This window comes from Macrotis lagotis, chromosome 8, assembly GCF_037893015.1.
Source record: "Macrotis lagotis isolate mMagLag1 chromosome 8, bilby.v1.9.chrom.fasta, whole genome shotgun sequence".
NCBI classification, from domain to species: Eukaryota; Metazoa; Chordata; class Mammalia; order Peramelemorphia; family Peramelidae; genus Macrotis; species Macrotis lagotis.
Window position 1 is genome coordinate 166884691 of NC_133665.1, and position 23620 is coordinate 166908310.

Consider the following 23620-nt stretch of genomic DNA (forward strand, 5'->3'; position numbering starts at 1 on the left):
AAAGACCTTGAAGGTTGTAACTCAAGCCCAGCTTGCCAGGAAGGCTTTCTCAGTCCCTGAACTCTAGGCCTTTCCATTGATCCGCCATATTGCTTGCCTTAGGCATAACTGGCCTGCTTGTTAGATTGGGAACTTCTTGAGGGCAGGCTCTGACTGTTGTCTCTGTGTATTCATGACACTTAGCACAGGGTCTGACACATGGAAGATGCTCCATCTGGGGGAGAAGCTGGATCTCTACCAGAGCTACTGAAGATTTGTAGCCCAAGGTAAAGAACAATTGACTCTAGCCATGCTGCAGACTGCCCAGGTCATGGGACTGGAGAGCATGTGGGGAAAGATCTGCTAGGAGGAGATGAAGGTGTGTGGTAGGAAAATGAAATGGGAATTGAGAGAAAGTTAGGAACTGGAGATGGGTGACAGATAGAATCAACAAACCATGGGAAATATTTGGCTAAGAAGGGGAAGAATGGCTAAAAGAGAATGCTTTAAAATGGAAGGTAAAGTTGGAAGAAGGAACAGATATTTTGGAGGAGATAACGGTCTCAGCTATAGGTGGTGGTAGGATGGTAGAGATGTGCATGCATCCAGGACTCAACACGAAAAAAAGGATTGAGAAGTCCCTTCCCTTCCTTTCAGGACAGAGTTCAGGACAGAGTGAGTGAGACCCTATAATTTATAAGACAATAGGCCAAGGGCTGGGGGTACAAAGATAAAAATAATAGTGTTTGCTCTTAGGAAGTCCATGGATCTTGGGGCTGAGGAGGAGAGATATTCTAAAGTTAAAAACCAGGATGCCTGGAGGGAAGATGCTCTCAACGGAAAACAGGAAGTATGGGGGGAAGATAGAGGGGAGAAGAGCAAAAGGGAAGGGGAGGGAGAAGAAGGGAGAAGAGAAGGTAGAGAGAAGGAGAAAAAAGAGAACCAACAAGTGCTAAGAATTATACACACCACAGACCATAGTCCTATAGTCCTACTAGGTAAAGCCAATATCCATTTAAACTCTGCCAAGTAAACATAATCCAAACGTGGGAAAGGATGAGAACACTGTCAAGGGAGAGAAGGGAAATTACAGTAGGTAGGAGGAAAGAATGTACGTTCAATGTTTACAACAGCAATATTCCCAGCAGTCTTTCTTACCCGGAGATCCCTCCTGTCTTCCAGACCTCAAATAGAGCAGACAGAACATTTCCACTGGCTGTACGAGAACCCACCTACATTTCAAAAAATAAAAAACACTCAAATTTAATGTCCTAAAAATCTTCCTCTCTACAGAGTTCAAACCAATGAATTCAAATATGATTAAGGAAAATGCTTCCTCAAACAGCATGGAGGTCCAAAAAGTCACCACATCAGATACATGCACGCACACACACACACACACACACACACACACACAATACTGCCTTTATTTGGCTCCTCTAGCACAGAACCACTAAGATGACCCTACCATTGGGCAAAGACTTCATAGGGAAATATTAAATAGGTAAGCAAACAACTTAAGGAAATCTCATGGAATATGGGGCAAGGAGGATTTTTCAGAAAGGAAGAAACATATTGTACTAAATAGGTTGATATAAAATTCACTGACAAACAACATACTCAGGTCATAAAAAATAACTTCCTGACTTTAATTACTCACTTTTGTTTAAGAATTTCAAAATACCATAATGAAGGGACCTAGTTGAGAATATATTTGTCTATTATGAATAACAAAAAAAGTTTAAAGGAATTTTCAATGGAATAAAGGGTTCAAAGGGTTCTTACACATATCTAGCCATAAAATCATAGCTTCCTTGTTTTACAGATAAGGCAACTGAGGCTGAGAGAGCCTCAAGATCTTCAAGACAGGTGGCTTTCTTAGATTAAAAAGCACACATTGGTTTGCATTTTTCTTTCAATAGGCAAAAGTGACAATGATGAGGGCCCAATTAGTCATTCCACAAGCATTTAATGGGTTCCCACCATGGACCCATCAGAGTATATGGCCTAAGAGTGTCTTTTTGGGGAATGGCTAAATACATTGTGGTGTATGATTGTAATGGAATATTCTTCAGCCAAAAATAATGAAATGCACAGTTAGAGAGGAAAATGAGAAGACCTCTATGAACTTCTGCTGAGAGAAGTGATCAGAAACAGAACAATGAAAATATCATTATAGAAAAACAGCTTTGACAGACTTCACAATTCTTTATCAACACATCGATACAATATGAGGAAACACATCCTCCTCCTCCTAACTGGAGTCAATGAACATTAAATGGAGATAGACATTTTGGGATTTATCAGGTTGGGAATTGGTTTTGCTGGCTCATAGAGGGGTATACTGAGAGATTTTTATGGAGGAGGGGGGAGTGAGAGAGACAGATGGAATTAAAGAAAAAAGGTGGTCCTTGAGTTGCCTCTAGTAGGGGAGGGGTAAGGGTTCTAAGAGACGGAGAAGTGCATCCCAGGCCCAGTTTATTCACAGGGTAAAGCTGGGACGTCAGGGGTGGGGCATGCATGGTATGTGAAGAACATAGGAAAGTCAGTTGGTCTGACTTTAGATCATTATTCCAATGCCCTGCCTCTTGCTTCCAGCCAGAATTAGTCATTGATCATCACTTTACCAGCTTTATCTTGTTCATCATTATTAATGCTGTGAACATAAAAATTCCCATACTAAGAATGTGTCCATGTCATTTCAAAATTACGATCTTCCCCTCTTACCTTTGCCAACATGATTCTTGTCTTTGCCACATCTAGAGGTGTGGTGACAATTGCTGCAAATCCACCTGTAAGGGAGATGGAATTTACTGATTATATTTACTTCTCCTATACCTTGACTCAATCAAAATACATCTTTTTAATTTTAAAAATTTTTCTTTATTTTTTTTCCAGTCAAAATTATTTGTTGATCTGGGCTGTTGTCAGAGATCTTGATGATAGGGAAATATCAACAGAGTACTAGAAAGAGAACTGAAGGAAAGGCTGAATCAGGACTCAGGAGCTCAGCTCCAAAATTCTTTCAGGAGTGACTTGGGCAATTAGAGCCTGAGTGCCAGGATCTCCTTTGCTAAGACTGAGAATATTTGGTCTACTTATTTGGCTATTTTGGAGTTCTAAAGTAATGTGTATGTAAGCATTTGAAAACTCATATGGATGTGCTAGGATGGCCTTCTGGATACAGTGATTTCTTATTTATAGACAAGGATTTGAATTTCCTCTATTAACTATAGAACACTAGGCAAAATCACTTATCCTCCCTAAGTCTCAGTTTCCTCATCTATAAACCCATCCTAATAAGAGTATCTAGCTAGCTAGTTTTTTGGGTTTTTTATATTTTTGCAAGGCAATGGCATTAAGTGACTTGCTAAGTAAGTATTAAGTGGCTGAGGTCACATTTGAACTCAGGTCCTCCTGGCTCCAGGGTTGGTGCTCTATCCATTTCACTACCTAACTGCCTCCAAGGTTTTTGAAGATTAAATGAGAAAAGGCCTGTAAAGAGCTTTGCAAACAAAAATAGAACATTAATATCAACTCTTACTAATAGTAAAGATGTGAATCTTATTTTTAATGATATGATTTTGGAAGCTACTATATACTGTGCCTTTCAATTCATCAGGATATCTAGGTGTGATGCTTCTAAGTAGTCTGGAAACTTCTGGTCTCCATTTCTTTATCTTCAACCAAATTTTATGGTATACTTTTTGACATCTCCTGAATCTACTTTTACACAGAAATTATTATTATTATTATTATTATTATTATTATTATTATTATTATTATTATTGCAAGGCAATGGGATTAAGTGGCTTGCCCAAGGCCACAGGGCTAGGTCATTATGAAGTGTCTGAGGACAGATGTGAACTCAGGTCCTCCTGACTCCAAGGTCAGTGCTCTATCCACTGTGCCACCTAGCTGCCCCTTACACAGAAATTATTAAGGTATTATGGTATGAATTGATATCCTTTAGAAAATCAGATGCTGAGGTATATGGTCCGAAGGAAAGAAACCCTGAAATCCAAGGTTAGAACCTCAGGCAAGCCAATAAAAGAGACTCCTCGCTATCAGAATGGCAACAGCAGGCTCAGATGGTCTAAATCTCTAGAATCCTGCTATGTTCTTGAGTTCTTCACTGACTTTTCATTTTGTCATGTTCTGCAACAAATGGTGGTGCATGAACTGTGGTTATCTTCATAGTATTCTCTCTGGGAGACAAGATAACTAGCTAGCTTGTGCCTTGGAGTATCCAATGAAATCACTGAACCATTCTCTCTCCTTTAGCTGCAACCTTCATTTAGAGAGGAAATGATCAGTTTAGATGATCTTCATCTCCTAAAGTGGCACGTGGGATCTGCCCTGAACAAAGATTTCATGTGAAAGGCAGTTAGATGGTAGAGAAATGGCATGAGCATCCTCTGATCTCCACTGCTCCACTCCATCAAAATGGGCACACGAGGCAAGTGTATAACCGTGTATATTCATATCATCTATCTACCCACCTACCTTTCCATCATTAATGCCAAAATAATCTTAACCTTTTCTGGTGACTAGCTTTCAATATCCTTGATTGGAAGGACAGCTGGTGGAGAGAGTTCTGGTTTCTATGTTCTCTTACTAAAGTCAAATTTAAGTAAATATTAAGAAAGCTACTTTAAAAGATCAAGTTTGGAGAAGTGAGATGTTAAAATGTAACTTTGTTCCCCCTTCGTTCTCTTACATGTCATGCAAATATAGATGCTTCAATGCTCCACACACCAACTATCCAAGTGTGGTTTGAGGATTGGGCTCTATAAGATTAAAAACTATTTTCAAAATAATACTAAGATGACTTTAATTTTAAACGTGGTAAATATCAAGGTATCACTCATATAAACAAAAGCTTTCTGGAGTCCTTAATAATTTTAAGAGAGTAAAGAAGTCCTGAGATCAACAAGTTAGAGATATGCTGCCTACAGAAAACAGCATCCCTCCTTCCTCTCCCAAAGCTGAGACTTCCAATACACATAATATTTTTTTTAAGCTGTGAAGGAAGCCCTCCTGAAATCCTAACCCCAGAGAGATTTATTCCCACCTTTTTTTAAGCACACCCCCTGCTTTCTGCCACCTCCTCTCACTACTAATTCCAGTTTTTAAAACATGAATAAGGAATTTGGAATTCAAAATTAAAAAGAAAAGTGTTGAAAATAAATAATAAAAGAATTGAATGGCATCTTCCTTCATCTTCTTTGCATGGACATTCAACAGATGTTCAGTCTCAAGTATCTTCTATTTCAATTGTTATTTGTTTATTCAAACAAGTTGGATATTTTACCTATTTCTAGAATTTCAAAATACAGAGACTCTTATGCTCACTCTATCTCTCAGATAACCAGGGAAGTTAAGTTGGTGGTAGCTCTAACAACTTAAGACAAAAACTTGAGAATGGTAAAAGTTTAGCAAAATCCCATTACAAATTTCTGTTTTTAATGTTAAACTCAAATGAAGAGGCCTGTTTCATCTTATTGGTTGTGTAGACCAGTCATAGAGGGTAATACTTTACCTTCAATGTCTTTAAATCTCAAAAAGATGGGTCAAACATTTCATATCGGAAACATGGCAAAGAAAGAGTGCATTAAGGAGGGGAGAGAACAGTTCATCTGCAATGATTTAAGCCAATTTAAATTTGGAAGCACACACATAGACAGGAAAAGTCTGAATTGTGATCCAAAGGCAGGTTTCACCACTGTCTTTATGACCATTTATGGGTAATGGTTGAAGGCAGAGTGGATAAACATGTCAGATCTAAAAGGGGCTCTCCAAAGATGACGCGTCATTGTTCACCGCTCCATCCTTTGTAATTCATACAATGCTATGGCAAGCCTTTCTAGCAGGGGTTCATAATATGGAACATTTTCAGATCAAAGGGAACTTCAAAACGATAACCTGGTGCCAGGAGATCTGAAGGGCACTGGAGGCAGGTTATTTGCTCTTTGGTGTCTGACATCACAGAGTTTAAGGGTTCACTTGCAGAGTTCTCTTGGTCCCAGGCCAAAGGCTCCCAGAGCTAGAAAAGACTTTTCCAATCTACCTTCCTTTCATTGATGAGGAAGTGGATACTCAGAGAGTGTGACAATTTTAAGGACATAAAGCTAGTTCCCATCAGCTGTTAAACAGAAAAACTATTATTTGGAGATTATTAAAACCCACATAAAGGTCAACACAGAGAGGGTAAAATATAGTTAATATGCCAATCTGTGATATTATTGGTTCAGACAACTCTGGGTGAGGAAACTCTCATTGCAAATACAGGTCAAGGTCTTCAACTGTGAGTCTTGTGAGGGTTGCCTGTGGACATCCAAAGGGGAAGGGACTTGCCTAGGGTCATACTGCCAGGATCTGTCTGAGGTAGATAGAGAATCTGAGTCTTCCAAACTCTATTCACTTATCCACATCAACTCTGATGTGCAAAATTCTCCATTTTTAAAGACAATGTCATGATATGAAATATATGTATAAAACACATCTACACTTCATTGGTTAATTCTTCCTTTTTGGAAATAAAAATCACTACAGCAATAGCCATAAAAGCTATTTTTTAGAATGTAGTTTTTCATTCAGGGTGGATATTTATTGCTTTTTAACTGCTAAAGAAGCTGCTAAAACCTTCCTCTTTATTCCTCCAACAGGTGAATGCTTCTAGGTGGAGCTCTGGCTCTCAGGAGGAACTTTAAGGCTCAAGATGCCTTGACTTTGTCCCGGGAGCCTACATAAGGAGGCTGCCAACAAAGACAGGGATTCTGTTAGTGGTGTGGAGGACAGAGACGCCTGATCCTTGGGAAGGGAACCAAGACCACCAAATCATTTAGTCCAGCAACTGAGCATCATGTGGAAACAATTATCATTTACAACAAGCTAGACTGGATCCAAACCTTGAGGAAAAAAGTCTCAGGATACCCAGTTATCAATTTCATGAGACAAATCCCCCACCCTGGGCAACAGTTGCATTAGAACAAACATGATGGTCAGGCTAGTCAGATTGCTGATTTTTCCATCTACAGTGAGAGTTTATCATTTTAATTTTTTTCCTGCAGGGAGAAAGTGGTCAATCTATGGCCAGTTGAATTTTGGCTGCTTGACTTTCTATAGCACAATTTAAGACTCATGGCCAAATCTGTCACTGAATAACTCCCCCTACAATACTTGAATCTTTTAAGCATCTGCACTCTCATGATCCGATGTAGTGGGCAGCACATGTCCCTGCAGCCTTAGAGAGGGCCCAGATATCTGGCTCCTCGGTTCTCCTCTGGAGAAGGGTTTTTTTCCCTTCCACTGGAGAGATGGCTCCTCTGCTCTCCCGACACCAACTAATCTACCAACTCCTACCAAGTTGTCACCTGAACTCTAGGCCTTTCCACTGGGAGGCTGCATGGTTCTCTGCTTGTGGCAAGTCTGGCCACACAGAAGAGTTGACAAATGATTTTTTAGATAACTGCAAGATCCTGACTGACAGGATCCCCCAACTGCCAATTTAGCAAAAAAAATCTACACACTTGTCTACACAAACCAAAACCAAAAAACCCACAGAAATTTGTCGAAAACAAATTGGCCGTCTTTCAAGCAGACACCTTTCCAGTAGGTTGCCCTGCCCCCCTTCTTCCTCAGGAAATTTCTCCTCTCAAAAAAAACCACTGGAATGGACTTCTTCTAAACAAGCTGGAAATTCTAAAGAATGTTTTTGCACAGTTAATCTTATGAATTCACATTTTTCTCCCTTCTTCAGCCCTTCCCAGTATAATATAATCCTTTGCACCTGCAAAAGCTCCACAGGCTGCTGACTGCCAAGAGTCGACCACATGGTCCTGCTTCCGTGACCAGAGGGCCTAGATTGAAAGAGAAAGGAAAACACTGGTCACTATGGCGGCTGGCTATCAAAGCCACCTCCCGTGGGTTAACTCAAGGATGGGAAGCTATTTTTGTAGCATTCTTCAGTGATGTCATTAGTGATTTTTCCCAAGGACATTTACTAAAATAATCAGGAGTGGAAAAGATGTCTCTAATTACTTACAAGAAATAAACCAATTTCAGGAACTGAATTTTTAAAAATATATTAACTTCAAGAAGGGAAACATTTAAATATTTTTGAGATATAATCCAAATCACCCTAATAAAACCATAAATGAAACCACATAAGCACTGAGACAAAGGACTGGAGAAGGCCTCTTGGGGTTCTCTTTCATTAGATTATACTGAGACTTTCCTCATCAAACCCAACTTGTTGACAAGGATGTTAATTATGACAAAACTATTTCTGTAAGTCCCCTCTTGCTAACATGGGGGTGCCCCCCCCAGGACCCTGTCCCAAACTCTCTTCTCTTCTCCCTCATCTATTCCACTTTGGGCTCTCATCAGCTCCCACAGATTCAATTATCATCCCTATGTTGAGGATTCTCAGATTTACTTGTCAAGCAAGCCCTAATATACTGCCAGACTCAGCTATCAGAAAAATCAAATCAAATCACTCAATTAGATAGATTAGATCAAACTGAATGGCTCATAGAGAGTTTAAATTCAACATGCCCAGAACTGAACTCATTGTTTATCTTTCCTCCAGAACCCCCTCTCTTCCTAAGTCCCTTATTACTCGCCAGGGCAGCAGCCCTCCTGCCAGTCACACGCGTTACCATCTAGGTGTCATCCTGGTACCACCCCACCATATCCAATTTGTTGCCAGATCCTGGCCATTGTGCCTCCATAATGTCTCTCCACCATGCCCCTTCTCTACTCCAACACAGTACCATCTTGGTGTAGCTTCTTATTACCTCATGCTTGGATTACTGCAATTGCATGCTCCTTGGTCTCCCTGCCTCAGCTTCCTTCTTCACCCAATTCATCCTCAACTTGGCTGTCATATATAACTTCCAAAAGCACAGATCTAACCATGCCACTCTCCCAAACTCCACACAAATTTAATAAACTAGAGTGGGACCCTATCCCTTCTGGGAACAAATAAATAACATCTGTTTGACATTCAAAGCTCTTCTAAACTCACTCGGTCCCCTCCCATTCACTCTGCTTGCTATTCAGTAACCCTGAACAAGATGCTCCATCTCCAGACCTCTGACACTTTTACTGGCTGTCCCCCTATACCTGGAATTCTTTCCCTCCTCATCTCTTCTCATGGTTCCCAGCTAAAATCCTACCTGCTACAAGAAGCCTTTTCCAATCTCCCTAAATGTGAATACCACCCCCTGTGAATTATAGCTTCAATTTATTCTGCCTATATGTTGTCTACTGTTGCAAGACCAAAGGTTGTCTTTGGCCTTTCTTTGTATTCCCACAGCTTAATAATCTAAATAATTACGAGTCCATCTTAGCAGAAACTACACATAGACCAACATCTCATACCCTCTACCAAGATAAAGCTGAAATGGATGGAGTAGTTTAAACATAGAGGATAATAACATAAACCAGTTAGGAAAACAAGTAGGAATTTCCCCATCAGATCTATGGAAAGGGAAGCAGTTTATAACCAAAGAAGAGATAGTGAACATTATAAAAACAAATGGGATAATTTTAATTACATTAAATTAAGTTTTGCACAAACAAAACCACTGCATCCAAGATTAAAAGTAATGTATTAAGTTTGAAAACAATTTTTCCAACTACTGTTTCTGACAAAGGACTCATTTCTAAAATATATAGGTAACTGAATGTATTAAATTATTCATTTAAATATATAAAATAAGTAAAAAAACAAGTCATTCCCTAATTGATAAATGGTCAAAAGATACAGAAAGGCAATTTCAGACAAAGAAATCAAAGCTACCTAATAGTGATATAAAAAAATTGCTCTAAATTATTATTGATTAGAGAAATGCAAACTAAAACATCTCTGTGATACCACCTCATACCTCTCAGATTGACCAATATGACCATAAAGGATAATGATCAATGTCAGAAAGAATATGGGAAAACTGGGGCACTAATGCATTGATGGTGGAGCTGTGAAGTGATTCAACTTTTCTGGAGAGCAACTGGAATTATGTCCAAAGGGCAGTACAATTGTGCATACCCCTTGATCTAACAATACCACAACTAGGTCTGTATCCCAGTGAGATCATGAAAAAGAGTAAAACACACATGGACAAACCACATTTTTATGAAAATATTCATTGCAGCTCTTTTTGTAGTGGCAAAGAATTGGAAATTGAGGGGATGTCCATCAATTTGGGAATGTTCAAACAAGTTATGATATATTTATATGATGGAACACCATTGTTCTATAAGAAACCATGAGGGATAATGGGACTTGAGAAAAGCTTCGAAAGACTAACATGAACTGATGCAGAGTGAAATGAGCAGAACTAGAACATCGTGTACCCTAACAACAATATGAGGCGATGATCAACAATGATGGACTTGTTCATTTCAATGGTGTAATAATCAAAGACAAAGGCAGCTAGGTGGCACAGTGGTCCTGGAGTCAGGAGGACCTGAATTCAAATCTAATCTCAGACACTTAATAATTACCTAACTGTGTGACCATGGACAAGACACAATTCCATTGCCTTGCCAACCCCTCCCCCCCAAAAAAACAATAATCAAAGACAATTTTAAGTGACTTGTGATGGAAAATATCATCTATATCCAGAGAAAGAACTATGGAGTTTAAATGAAGACCAAAGCTTATTATCTTCAATTTTTAAAAGTTGTTTTATTTTATTTTAAAAGAGAGCCCATCTGAGGTACTTAATAGCTGCCTGCTGCTTGGATGACTGAACTTGTCACTTGGACATTAAAAAAAATAATACTGTCAAAATGCTTTCACTTTCATTTGAAACTCATTTTGTTAGGTAAACAAATATTTATTAAGGCTTCATTAAGGGATGTCCTTGATGTGAAAAGAGCATGGTTTTACAGTTACAGAACAAGGATCAAAATTCCAAAATTTGAAGTGAGGAATGGCAAGGTCTTCCTAATGTACAAATCAGACATGTTATTCCTTGAATGGGCATGGCAGGTCATGACTATAATCACTACTTATGGGGAGACTGAGCTCAGGTCATCTGTAGTAAGCCTGGTGGTAACATGAGAATTTCCTGGGAGGAGATCACCAGGTTGCCTAAAGTTAAGGGGCAACTAGCCCATGGTAAAAATGGAATAAGCCAAAGCTCCCCAGACAATGTGAGGGGGACTGGGCCAGGGAGGAGTCCATGCACGTCCAGTCTGGTCGAGATAGGGAGAACTGGACTCAAAAAAAGTTGGCAGGAGCTCCTATCTAGCCAAAAGAATTATGTACAAGCCCTTGGGCTTCTTCTGAGGCCCTCAAAATGTGGTGCCAACTTCCTAACCTGACTTTTATTCCCTTTTCTCTATTGTTTAAGTCAAACTTGACCATGTTTTGTTCCCTGATGAGTCTTTACCTCCTTCAGTGAATCACTGCTTAGATTTTCTCCTCTTTTAGAAATTGACCCCTTGCCTTCTCCATCTCTATTATTGGAAATATTATCTTTCTTATAGCTTAGCTCAAATGCCCTGTCATCCTGGAAACTTCCTCTGCTGTCCTCGATCCAGTCACAAATATCTCAGAATACTCTGAAATGTCTTCTTTAGCCCCCACAGAAACTACCTTGCATTTCCCTCTAGCAAAGTTGAAACTCTTTGACGGCAGAGGGCTGTGGGGTATATTTGGACTCCAGTACTGGGTGTAATGCCTTGAAGAGCAGATCAGTCAACAGTGAATTAACTGACTGACCAAATTCAAAGTTCAGTGATTATGGGAATAATGGCAACCTGGGCAGTAGCTCTAGTAGGAAGGGTGAGGCCTGTCCTTGGTCCTGTTCGGTTTGTCTCCATGACCACTCATAACGATGCTCAGAGAGTTGTGAAGCTTATGGTGATGGATGAATGGAGACTCTCAGAGATGGGATTATTAGATGACAGAACTGGGATCCTAAAACGCTAATAGGTCAACACAAACAAGATAAAATTGAATAGTAATACTTGTGAAATCCTGCAATTGAATTAAAAAAAAGTCAACTAGATAAGTATAAAATATAAATGATATAGCTAGAAAGGAGCTTATGTTAAAACCCCTCAGCTTCAATGAACCAGTGTTATACAGCAGCTAAAAAGGACCTCATTTCACCCTAAGTTTCATTAATTAAAACACAGGGTCCACAGCAAGGGAGGGAATGAATCCTGCTCTACTTGGCCTTAGTCAGAACACAGTGGAGTGTGACCTGTAGCTCTGGGTGGATGGAAACTAGATGACCACTTCAAAGAATACTGTGGGGCGTCCATGACGTGGATTCATTTAGAAGACCTGTGGCATTCCTTTTAGCTCTAAGAGGCTACAACGTGAGGGGAGGGGGGGGTAATGGGAATTTTGATTGAAAAAGGCAGATTGGGGTTACGTACGTGTGTGTGTGTGTGTGTGTGTGTGTGTGTGTGTAGAGCTCTTGAGTCTACTTGGAAATTCTATTTGGAGAGCCTTTTGTAGGCAGAGTCTAATTAAAAGGAAAGAGAAGAATAATATTCCAGATGAAGGGACTGGCATAGACATAGTTTTAGTAGGGGTAAAATTTCAAATTGATTAGAAAAGAGGTTTTAAGGTGGGGGATAATGTATTACTTTTACATCTCAGGAGCTAGCATAATGCTGTCCTTAAACATAGTGGGTATACAATAAATGTTTGCTGAATCTTATTTTTAAAAATCATTACACTGTAGATTTTTAGTATTCAGGGGGAACCACCATCGTTCAGACAAGGAGACTATTTTTCTTCTCTTCAACACAGAGCATTCATCCTCTGCAAAATCTTAAGATGCTCTTCATGAATAATTTAAGCAAAGTCAGTACAAAGCTTTTCATTCAATTCAGGCCAAGGGGAGCACAACAAGCCTCTTCTAAGACAGCTGGACAAAAACTGGTATATATCTTTTTTTAATTCATTAAAATTAATATTCATTTACAAGTACACATTAAAGAGAAAAGTAAACCACAAGTTTAAAAAATATGGCTAGATCAACAAAATAAACATGTCTCATGCAACTTTAAAGACTAAAAACTTCTACTAGAGAAAAAAGGGAAAGCAAAGGTGGAATGATAACATTAATTTTTAGAGCTTTTGTATTAAGACAATGTTTCCTAAAACTATGAATATACTGAGAGTATATATACCGAGGCACCAATATGGGAAATCACTCAAGGCTTATTATGGGCCTTAATATTTACAAAAACATCTTCAGAATGAGCCACTGAGTCCCTTCAATGTGCCTATTTGAAATCTATTTCTTTTTTTTTAAAGGTTTTTGCAAGGCAAATAGGGTTAAGTGGTTTGCCCAAGGCCACACAGCTAGGTAATTATTAAGTGTTTGAGACCAGATTTGAATCCAGGTACTCCTGACTCCAGGGCCAGTGCTTTATCCACTGTGCCACCTAGCCGCCCCTGAAATCTATTTCTAAAAGATGCTTTCAATGAAGAGTGCCATCATATCACTTCCCAAGGTTCATAGGCTTAAGAGAGCTAGTTGTGAAGGAATAAAAGGAACATCAGGGTCTAAAGGAAGAATTTATCTGGCATCACTGAGGTACCTAAAGCTTTAAGCAATGGCATCTTTATGGTTGTCTTTTTAAACACAACACCCACACAAAAGGTCAAGGTTTCCCACTGCAGCCAGAGCCATCACCAGTTGTTTCAATCTATTTCTTGCTATTGGACTCTGATAACTCCAGAGACTCTGCCCAGTTCTGCCTTCAGTAATGAAGGACAAGCAACAATACACAAACCTGTGGGATTCATTAAATGGATAATAGTAGACCCTTTTAACCTTTCTGATGAGGCAACAGGAGAAAGAGAAAGTATTCATTTGAGCCCTGGCCGGTGGTGACTCTGGACCCCAACCTCTGAACAGCCAGATCACTCTCTACCTGAGGACACAGTTCATTTGGAAAGGGGACCTAAACACCACAGTTGGTATTTTCTTCCTATGTCTCTACTTATCTTGGGTAGCAATTCCTCATCAGCCAGTTTTGTTCTGCAATTTCCAAGGCCAACATTTTCCTTAGCAGAGAAAACAGAAGCAATAGCTGCCTTCTATCACCATCTGGGACCATTCCTCTTTCCGTAGCCAAACTGTGACTCCTAGGATTCTCTCTTTTCTTTCAATAGAGCTTCTCCCACCCTTCCTCACTGACCTCCACTCATTGTGAGCTTCAGGTCTCATGATCTGATAGGAAGGCATCAAAAAACAAAGTTATGTAAAAAGTATGTTGGGAAGCCACATTAGAGTGAGGAGAATAGCCAGAGTGAAGGCAGTGACAGCATCACTGTGTCCTGCAGTAAGGTCCTGTCTGTGATGCTGGGTTTGGTGCTCTCAAGGATGTGGATAAGCTGGTTTGTGTACAAACAAAAACAATCAGGAAGGTGTGAGGGAGGTTTGGAAACCTGGAGATGGGATATGGTAAGTTTGACCTGGAGAAAGGTAGACATGAAAACTATCTTCAGGTTCATATGGAAAAAAGTCATGGGGAAGAGGGATTTGATCTCAGAGCTGGAAGGACCTCAGAGACAACTCAGTTCATTCCATACCTAAACAGAAATTTTGTCTATTAGCATTCAAAAAGACCTTGATAAGCTAGAACACTGAGCTGAACCTCCTAAGATGAAATTCAATAGGCATACTTGAACAGAAAATCAATTTTTAGTCAGGATGACCCAATCCCTACTGAGGCAGCCCATTCTCCCCTGAATCACATAAATAGAATGATTTGTTTCCCTTACATCCAGTCAAAATCTGCAATTCTGTACTCCAATGTTCCTACTGCTGCCCTCTACTTCTACAAAGAATCAGTCTAATCCTTTCTCCCTTAAATATCTGAGGACAGTAGGACTGGCTGAGATACCACAATGAAACTTTTTGTTTTCGTTTTTGAAAGGCAGTGGAGTTAAGTGATTTGCCCAAAGTCACACAGCTAGGCAGTAAGTGTATGAGGCTGTATTTGAACTCAGGTCCCCCTGACTCCAGGGCCAGTGCTTTATCCACTGTGCCACCTAGTTACCCCCCCCAATGAAATTCTTGGCAAAGCTTAGGTACCAGATAAATGGGAGCTTTGATTATGATTCATCGGAACCTTCTCTTCTTTAGACTAATGTCCTGAGTTTGTTCAACCACTTCTTGATCTTCCACCCTCTGTCTGTTCTCCAACCAGTCAATGTCTTTGATTTATTTTATTTTTCTAGTGGTCAAAACCAGAAAAGTAGCACTGGTGGAAGTTGTAGAGAGGCACAATTCAGGTTAATGGAATGAAAACTTTCCTAACAGAACTGCTCAAGGGCTTCAGGAAGTCCGGGAGTCATCAAGTGTAGGCTAGAAAACCTCCAACCAGATATATTGGAAAGAGTTCCTATTCAGATGTAGGCTGGGCTAACTGGGCTTTGAGATTCCTTCCAACTCTGAGAATCTGTGATACCCTACTTCCAATGATTCCTGAGTGGGATTTTTTTTCTTGCTACACAGATCTGAAATTCTTCTACAACTATGATCTTAGAGGCAGCTAGGTAGTATAGAGGACAGAGCACTGAATCTGAGTTCAGATTTTACCTTTGATACTTCATAGACATATGATCCTGGGCAAGTCATGTAACCTCATTCAGCCTTAATTTCTACATTGGTAAAATGGAGATAATAATTGTGCCTACCGCATAGAATTATTGTGATAAGGAATCCTCAAAGTGCTAATAAATGCTAGTCATCATCATCATTATCGCCATCATCATCATCGTCGCCATCATCATCATCATTATCATCATCATAGTCATTCAGGATACTGAGAGGCCAAGTGATTTATGCAGATTACACCGTCAGTATGTTTCAGAAGGAGAACTTAAACCCAGGACTAAGTGTTGTCCCTGTGGCCCCTTCTCCACTCATTACATCAAGCTGACACTCTTGCACACATACACAATTTATTTATTTTTTATGTATGTATACACACATACATACAGTTCAAGCAACCTGATTTGGATAAGCTAAAAATTAAATCCACTGGGTACTTTAAAAAAAAAAAAAGTACAAGTCAAACATTCATGATTTCATCAATTAGGGAATTCTCTACAATAATGTAGGTTGAATCTCTCATAACTTATTAGATGAAGCACAGAGAATTAACTGAAATTTAGCCTTGCCCATGGCCACAATGATAGCAGCATCCTCCCATTTTCAGAAAATATTCCAGATAGGGGATTTCGATTTACCTGAACTAATACTTACATTAGTTTATTTATAAATGGAATAGCATCTCCACAAAGCAATAACATGCGAAAGATTGCTCCAATTCACTAATAAGTGTAAATCAAGAGAATTCTGAGGTTTCACCTCATACCCTCACATACTGAAAAGAAAAAAAATGGGGATTTGGGCTTCTATAGTGTTTGTGGAGTTGTAAATTGGTCCATTATTTATGGAAAGCAATTTAGAGTTAAGCTTAAACCTAAAAGTGTCAAATGACCATGCTCTTTTAATCAGAGATTCCACAAGACATGTATTCCAAAGAGGTTAAAGACAGAAAGAAAAGTCTTTTTTGATGCTAAAATATCCACAGCATCATTTTTTGTGGTTAAAAAAAATTAGAACAAAATACATGTTCATTGATTGGGGAGTGGCTAAATAAAGTATAGAACATAAGAATAATGGGCTATTACTGTGCCTTAAAGAAAATGAAGAATTCAGAGAAGTATGGGAAGACTCATATGAATTAATTCATACTGAAGTAAGGAGAACCACAGCAGAACCAAGAAAACAATATCCATGATAACAATAACAATAAAGAAATGAAAGTGAATTCTGTATAATATGACCAAAGCTTTGACTCTAAGAGATGAGAAAAGGCACTCCTTTTACTGGATACTAGGAGATTATAGATGTACCTTATGTTGCATATGGTATGCTGTCAGATACTAGTCATGTGTTCACTGACTTTGCTGAAATTTTTCTTTTATCAATCTATTAAAAAAAAACAAGGGACAGCTTATAAGAGAGGAGAAGGGGCATTTTTGGTAACTGTTGTAATGCTAAAAACAAAAGTCGTCAATCTTTAAAAAAAATGGGGGGGGCAGAGTCAAGATGGCAATGTGAATGCAGGAATTCTCAGAAACTTGTTCCCCTCAAAATTCCAAAAGTCGTCAAATTATGATTCTAGTCAAAATTTAGAGGGGCAGAAAGAACCCACACAGATGGAGTGATACAACTTCCCAATCCAAGACAACTTAGAAATTCTGCAGGATAAAACCATGGGACCAGGAGTTGGAAAGAACCAGAGTGCAGATACACTGTGGCATAGTCGGGTGGAGCATACCAGTGCAGTCTTCCAGAAACAGCCCGAAGGATGCCTGGGTCCTTGGGGGAACCTGGGTCCATGGCAGAGGGGGTGGTTTTCAGACCTTTTGAGGTAGGGATCACCGGGGACAGCTTGAAGGGGCAGTGAGAGAACACTACAGAATCAGAGTGAGCATGGAGCGCCAGCCTCAGAGTAGCCTGCAGTGAGAACCTGCAGTGGGAATCAGCAGAGCCACCCAGTACTCGCAGAGTGCCCAGTCCACGGACAGTAAGGGGGTTGGGGGAGACTGCAGAGATCTCTCTGCTCTCCCTGGGGAAGGACTCTGCTGTTTGTCCACACTCAGATCCAGGTCACAGTCTGGGTCCCAATCCTACCATAGCCAAGCAGGGACTCCCCTCACAGCTCCAGGGCAGAGAGGAGGGCCTGAGGTCATCCACAGACAAGAGCACAGGTCAGGAGAGCAGTTAGAGCCTCTCATAAGACCTTGAAGGAATTAAGGTCCCTGTGGGGTGTCCCAAAAACCCCCAAAGCCTTGGAAGTGCAGTAAATCAGTCATAGGGTGAGGAAATGAGCAAACAACAGAAAAAGAAGAATCTGATCACAGAAAATCACTTTGGTCCCATGGAGGAACAAGATACACACTCAGAAGATGACAAAGTCGAAGTTTCTGTAACCAAAGCCTCCAAGAGAAATATGAATTGGTCTCAGAATTCAAAAAAAAGACTTTGAAAAACAATTAAGGGAGGCAAAGGAAAAATTGTGAGGAAAAATGAGAGTGATGCAGATAAATTACAAAAACCAAGTCAATAGCTTGGTGAAAGAAATACAAAGAACACTGAACAAAAAAAAGTTAAAAACCAGTTTAGGCCAAATGGAAAAAACAACCCAAAAGGCAAATGAGGAGAAGAATGCCTTAAAAAAAGTAGAATTGGTCAGCTGGAAAAGGAGATTAAAAAGCTCTCTGATGAAAATAACTCCTTCAAATGTAGAATGGAACTGAAAGAAGCTAATGACTTTGTGAGAAATCAAGAAACAATAAAACAATACCAAAAGAACCAAAAATTAGAAGAAAATGTGAACTATCTCATTGGAAAAAATAGATCCAGGAGAGATAATTTAAAAATTATTGGGCTATCTGAAAGTTACAACCAGGAAAAGAGTTTAGACTTCATTTTTTCAAGAAATAATATGGCAAAATTGTCCTGAGATCCTAGAAACAGAGGTAAAACAGAAATTGAGGGAATTCACCATTCTTACCTGAAAGGGATCCCAAAAGAAAAACTCCCAGGAATATTACAGTCAAATTTCAAAACTCCCAAGTCAAAGAGAAAATACTATAAGCTTCCAGAAACAAACAATTCAGCTACTGTGGCTCTATAGTCAGGATTACACAGGATCTGGCAGCATCTACATTAAGGGCTTGTAGGGCTTGGCATATGATATTCCGGAAGGCAAAAGATCTTGGATGACAACTGAGAATCAACTACCTGGAAAAAGTGAACATCCTCATTCGAGAGAAAAGATAGACTTTCAATGAAACAGGGGACTTTCAAACTTTCCTAATGAAATGACCAGAGCTTAACAGAAAGTTTGATCTCCAAGTGAGATCCAGATGAAACATAGAGGGGGTGGACGAGAAGGACTAACTATGAGGAACTTAATGACGTTGAACTGTTTGTATTCCTGTATGATACTGATAAGTCATACGAACTTTCTCATTTATAAGAGCTGTTAGAAGGAGCATATATAGACAAGGCACAGGAAGGAGCTGAATATAATGGTATAATATAGTAAAAAGATGGAGTCAATGGGTGATAAAGGAAAGTACTGGGAGGAAGGGAAAGGAGAAGTAGAATGGGCTGAGATATTTCACATAAAAGAGTCAAGAAAAAAACTTCTGCAATGGAGTGAAACAGGGGAAGGTGGGGGGGTGAGTGAGCCTTCATTCTCATCAGAAATGGCTCAAAAAGGAAATAACATACATACTTTTTAGGATATAGAAACCTATCTTGACCTAGAGAAAAATGAGAGGAAAAGGATGGGATAAGGGGGAATGGAGAGAAGGAAGGGGGGAGTAGGTGATAGAAGAGAGGAAGTTCATGGGAGAGGGTACTCAGATACAAAACACTTCTGAACAGGGACAGGGTATAAGGAGAAAGAGAACAGAATAAATGAGAGTGGGAGGAATAGAGTGGAGGGAAATACAGCTAGTAATAGTGACTGCAGGAAAAGCAAATTCTCTGGTGGACTTATGATATAGAAGGCAGCTCATCCCAGAGACAGGACCATTGGAATCTGAACACAGACTGAAGTACACTTTTTTTTCTCACTATTCTTGAGGTTTCTCTATCTTTTTTGGGGGGAGGGGGTTTATGTTTACTTTCACAACAAGATTATTATAATAATATAAAATAAATAAACCAAATTATCACAAAAAATAAGATAATAAAACTCTCTGATTTACCCCCCAAAAATATTGTGATCAGTTACCCACAAATAGTTCTTAACTTCTACTGAAAATAAAAAAAAATATCCAAGTTCCAAACTCATTTCAGTGTTCAGTATTATGACCAGCATTTACATATCACTTTAAAGTTTGCAAAGCACTTTATGAAGATCTCATCTGGTCCCTGAGAACCAGTTATAGAAAAAATTTTATAGATAAGGAAACTAACACAAATAGAGTTACACACCCAGGAAGTGTCTCAGAAAGACTGAACTCAGGTCTTCCTGACTCCAAGCCACAGTACTGTATGCACTGAACCATTAGCATTACATATTCTGACATTCTGCCTGGGGCAGTTAGTGACACAGAGGACAGACAATTCCTTTCCCTTCCCTTCTTCCTTAAATATATTTAAACATTTTTCTAAGACGGATGCTATGAATAATGAAACAATGAAATAGCAATATGTACCTCAAAGCTAAAGAGATATGCACTTTCCCCACAGTGATTGGGCCAATGCAGGTACAATCAAGAAAGCTTAATAGCCAGCATACAAACGGTAAATAGCCAAGAACAATGACTGATCTTTGGGGATAAACAGGAACAATATCTGCAGCTGGACAGAAGGAGAAATAGTTGCCCAGGGGAGTGGGCATCTCCATTACTCATGATGTCATTTAAACAATTCAAGACAAAGAAGTGGAAAAAGGAATTTTAAAATGTCCTATGAAAAGCTCAATATGGTTTCAGAACTATGGACAAGATAATCTAAAGATAATCATTCGTTTTAAGAAATATTCATAAATGGGCTTCCAAATGTAAAAACAAGTGGAGGAGAGAGCAAAGACCAGGGAAGTAGGGTTGGGAACAAAATTCGCTAAGAATGGAAACAGACAGATGATGGCTTTCAATTGCAGTTGTTTATCTGAATATAGCTGGCCATGTCCAATAAAAGCAAGGGGTCAGATGGCTATAGATCAGATGGATAGACTAGTTAAAGTGTTTTATAATTTGCATCTACCAGTAGTTTTAAGTTTTTAAAATAGATTAAGTCAGAAAAACATTTTAAATATTCCTTTTATAGTTATGTTATGTTGGGAGATGAGATTATAAACACACAAGTATGTATATGTCTGTATGTTTATATATCTATATTTACATCTATATCCATCTGTTAAAAATTTTTAAATGTACCTTATTTTCTAAGATTATTTAATTTTCTTTGGGAATGGTTTTCTTATTGTTTATCATAATAGTACAGTGTCCTGAATATTTGGAGGTTTCACTCCATACATGACGATCTGGACATCCTATTTTCCCAAGTGATTTTCCACTGATTGTTCATATGAAGGGCAGCATGAAATAATTATTTACTTTTTTTAAAGGTAATTATCATTTCCCACCGGTGTTCATATGATTAGAAAACAAACAATGCCAAACCCAATATTACAGAACACTCAAGGATGCCAATCCTCTGTCATGTGTAGTCTATTAAAGTGAAGATTGAATAGAAGACTTTGTTTTCTACTTCAAAAAAAAACCCAGTCCTATTACTTGCTCTTGCCTGATAAATAACAAACTGGAAATAAGTCTTTTGGCTCAAGTGCATGGAATGTTATTCAATCTGGGCTGTCTTCAACTGTCCTCATCACAAGAAGGTTATCCTTTAAATGTATGGTATTAAAACACTTTATTATGTACATTTAATAAGTTGTATCAAGAAGCATACATGTGTACAAAGCCATCTATAGTATCTGATTCAGGAATCCGTAACAATAGACAATCTATAACTTTGAAGGTAGTGCATGTAATTTTCAAATCATAAATAATTAACCTTGCTACTGGTGACATCATCTATGTTTAGTCTTACTTGGCCTATGTTAACTCAGCAATTTCATGACCCAGGTAAGTCATTAATTAATAAAATAAATCTGTTCTACTGCATGGAACTCTCTAACATCCAGGCTGCTTATTGTCTAACTTACTTTATATATTATTTTAATAACTAACTGCTACCTGTAAGTTACTTAACCATTAAGTGAGCTTAAAACTTTTATTTATCCAAATATTCTAAATTTGTTTTTTTTAATTATCTATGTAAGCAACTATGGAAAAAACACCCCAAAGGTTTTAAATTCTAAATGCTTGATATCTGACTTCTGGAATTATAAAATATTCACAAAAACATTTTACAGAGCTGTGATTTCAGTGCAGCTCTTTTTCAGTTAATATTTCATATAAAATTTTCTCCTATCTCAATATAGCAGAGGTCTACATATACCATTTTTAAGAGCTATGTAGAACTCCATCATGTTTACAATTTGCTTAGCTATTTTCTTCTAAGTACACTGTGGAGTTATTTACAATGATTATAAATAATGCTGGTGTGAATAGCTTATGGGGGGGGTATTTTATTGGTTACATTTCATAAAGGAAAGTATTCAATGAAAGGTTATGGCCACTTTCACTCTAGGTAGACAAAGAACTCTCCCAAAAGTTGAATCAATTTGTTGTGTCACTTTCAGTGTGGAAGCTCTCTAGGTCAGCAACAGGCTGGCATGGAGCAAGACCAGATGTGAAGTACAGGAGACTTGAGTGCATACATATACATATATATGTGTGTGTGTGTGTATATATACACACACACATCTATATATACATATATATGTGCGTGTGTTCATATGCTCATTCCTTTCTTTATCCTTGTTCCCTTATCTCTATCGACATTCATTTTAGCAATTTATTTTCTATCAGTATTAGTGGAAGGAACGTCTGCAGTGATATAGCCAGGATGGCACAGTTTTGCTTACTCTTGCCAGAATAGCCAGCATCAAGGTGAACAAGAGGTGTTCAGATCACAACTGGGGATTTAAAATGCCATGAATACAAGGATTTGTCATTAAGTCGATCTTAGGAAAGCTTCAGAGATCTTGACAACAGTAGGATACCAAATGGCGGGGAGTGGGCAGGAAATTTGAGCTAGATCTCAACCAGTTCTAGATTCTTCTCTGCAGATGTAAACTAGCTTCTCAGGTAAAACGGGGCACTCAGTGTTCATGTATTCACCTTTTATTAGAGCTCTTCAGGCAAGGGCTGGGGGACCATTTTTTGGTAGGTTATAGTGAACTGAATCAGGTCACTTGAGGTCCCTTCCAAATCTGAAATTCTGTGATCCAGGGATTCCCACCCAAAATACAAAACCAAAGGCAAATATTTAATGAGCTGCCTCCTTGGTTCTATCAAAAGGAGCAGACCAAAATCAGTTTCCAAGGTCATGAAACAAAATTTTATTCAGCCATTTGAGTCCTCATTCTAAACAAGTAATCTTATTTTTGACCAGGGATTCTTAAATTGGGGTCTGTAAACTTGTGGACATTTAAAAAAATATTTTGATAATGCCATTTCAGTACAATTGGTTTTCTTTTAGTTTTATGATTTCATTTTCTGCATTTAAAAACACAGTTCTGAGAGGGGATATATAGAGCATTCCAGGCTGCCAAAGGAGGCCAGAACATTTGTTTTAGATGAATTTCTATTATACTCCTCAGTCCTGAAGGAATGAGGAGGCAGTAATAGCGCAAGGCTGAAAGCAGGAAGCTGACAGTCCAACAAGGAGGGAAGAGGCAGAAAAACTACCAAAAGCATGCACAAGGGCTGGAACATCAGTAACCAGGATCCACTTCTCTCTCCCTCTCTCTCTCTCTCTCTCTCTCACTAGATCGTTGACCAGACTTGTGGTGCAATTCCTCCTGCCTAACCACAATGCTCACTACCTGGAAAGGTGCATCCCATATTGTTCTCTTCTTCATGTTCTTGATACAGGCCACAGGAGATGATGCTCTGCTCCCATAGGAAGCTGTGCTTTTCTGCCTT

General features: G+C 38.9%; 1 protein-coding gene across 3 annotated transcripts in view; it reads right to left on the minus strand.

The window, feature by feature from the left end:
• Nucleotides 1-23620, minus strand: part of SLC25A26 (solute carrier family 25 member 26) — a 174264-nt gene that overhangs the window by 26093 nt on the left and 124551 nt on the right. For all 3 annotated transcript variants that reach the window (XM_074198785.1, XM_074198786.1, XM_074198784.1), the window contains 3 exons: nucleotides 7772-7841; nucleotides 2707-2771; nucleotides 1138-1211 (listed from right to left, as the gene is read on the minus strand). In XM_074198785.1, the coding sequence (XP_074054886.1) occupies nucleotides 1138-1211; nucleotides 2707-2771; nucleotides 7772-7841 (209 nt within the window). The remainder of the gene's footprint in view (nucleotides 1-1137; nucleotides 1212-2706; nucleotides 2772-7771; nucleotides 7842-23620) is intronic.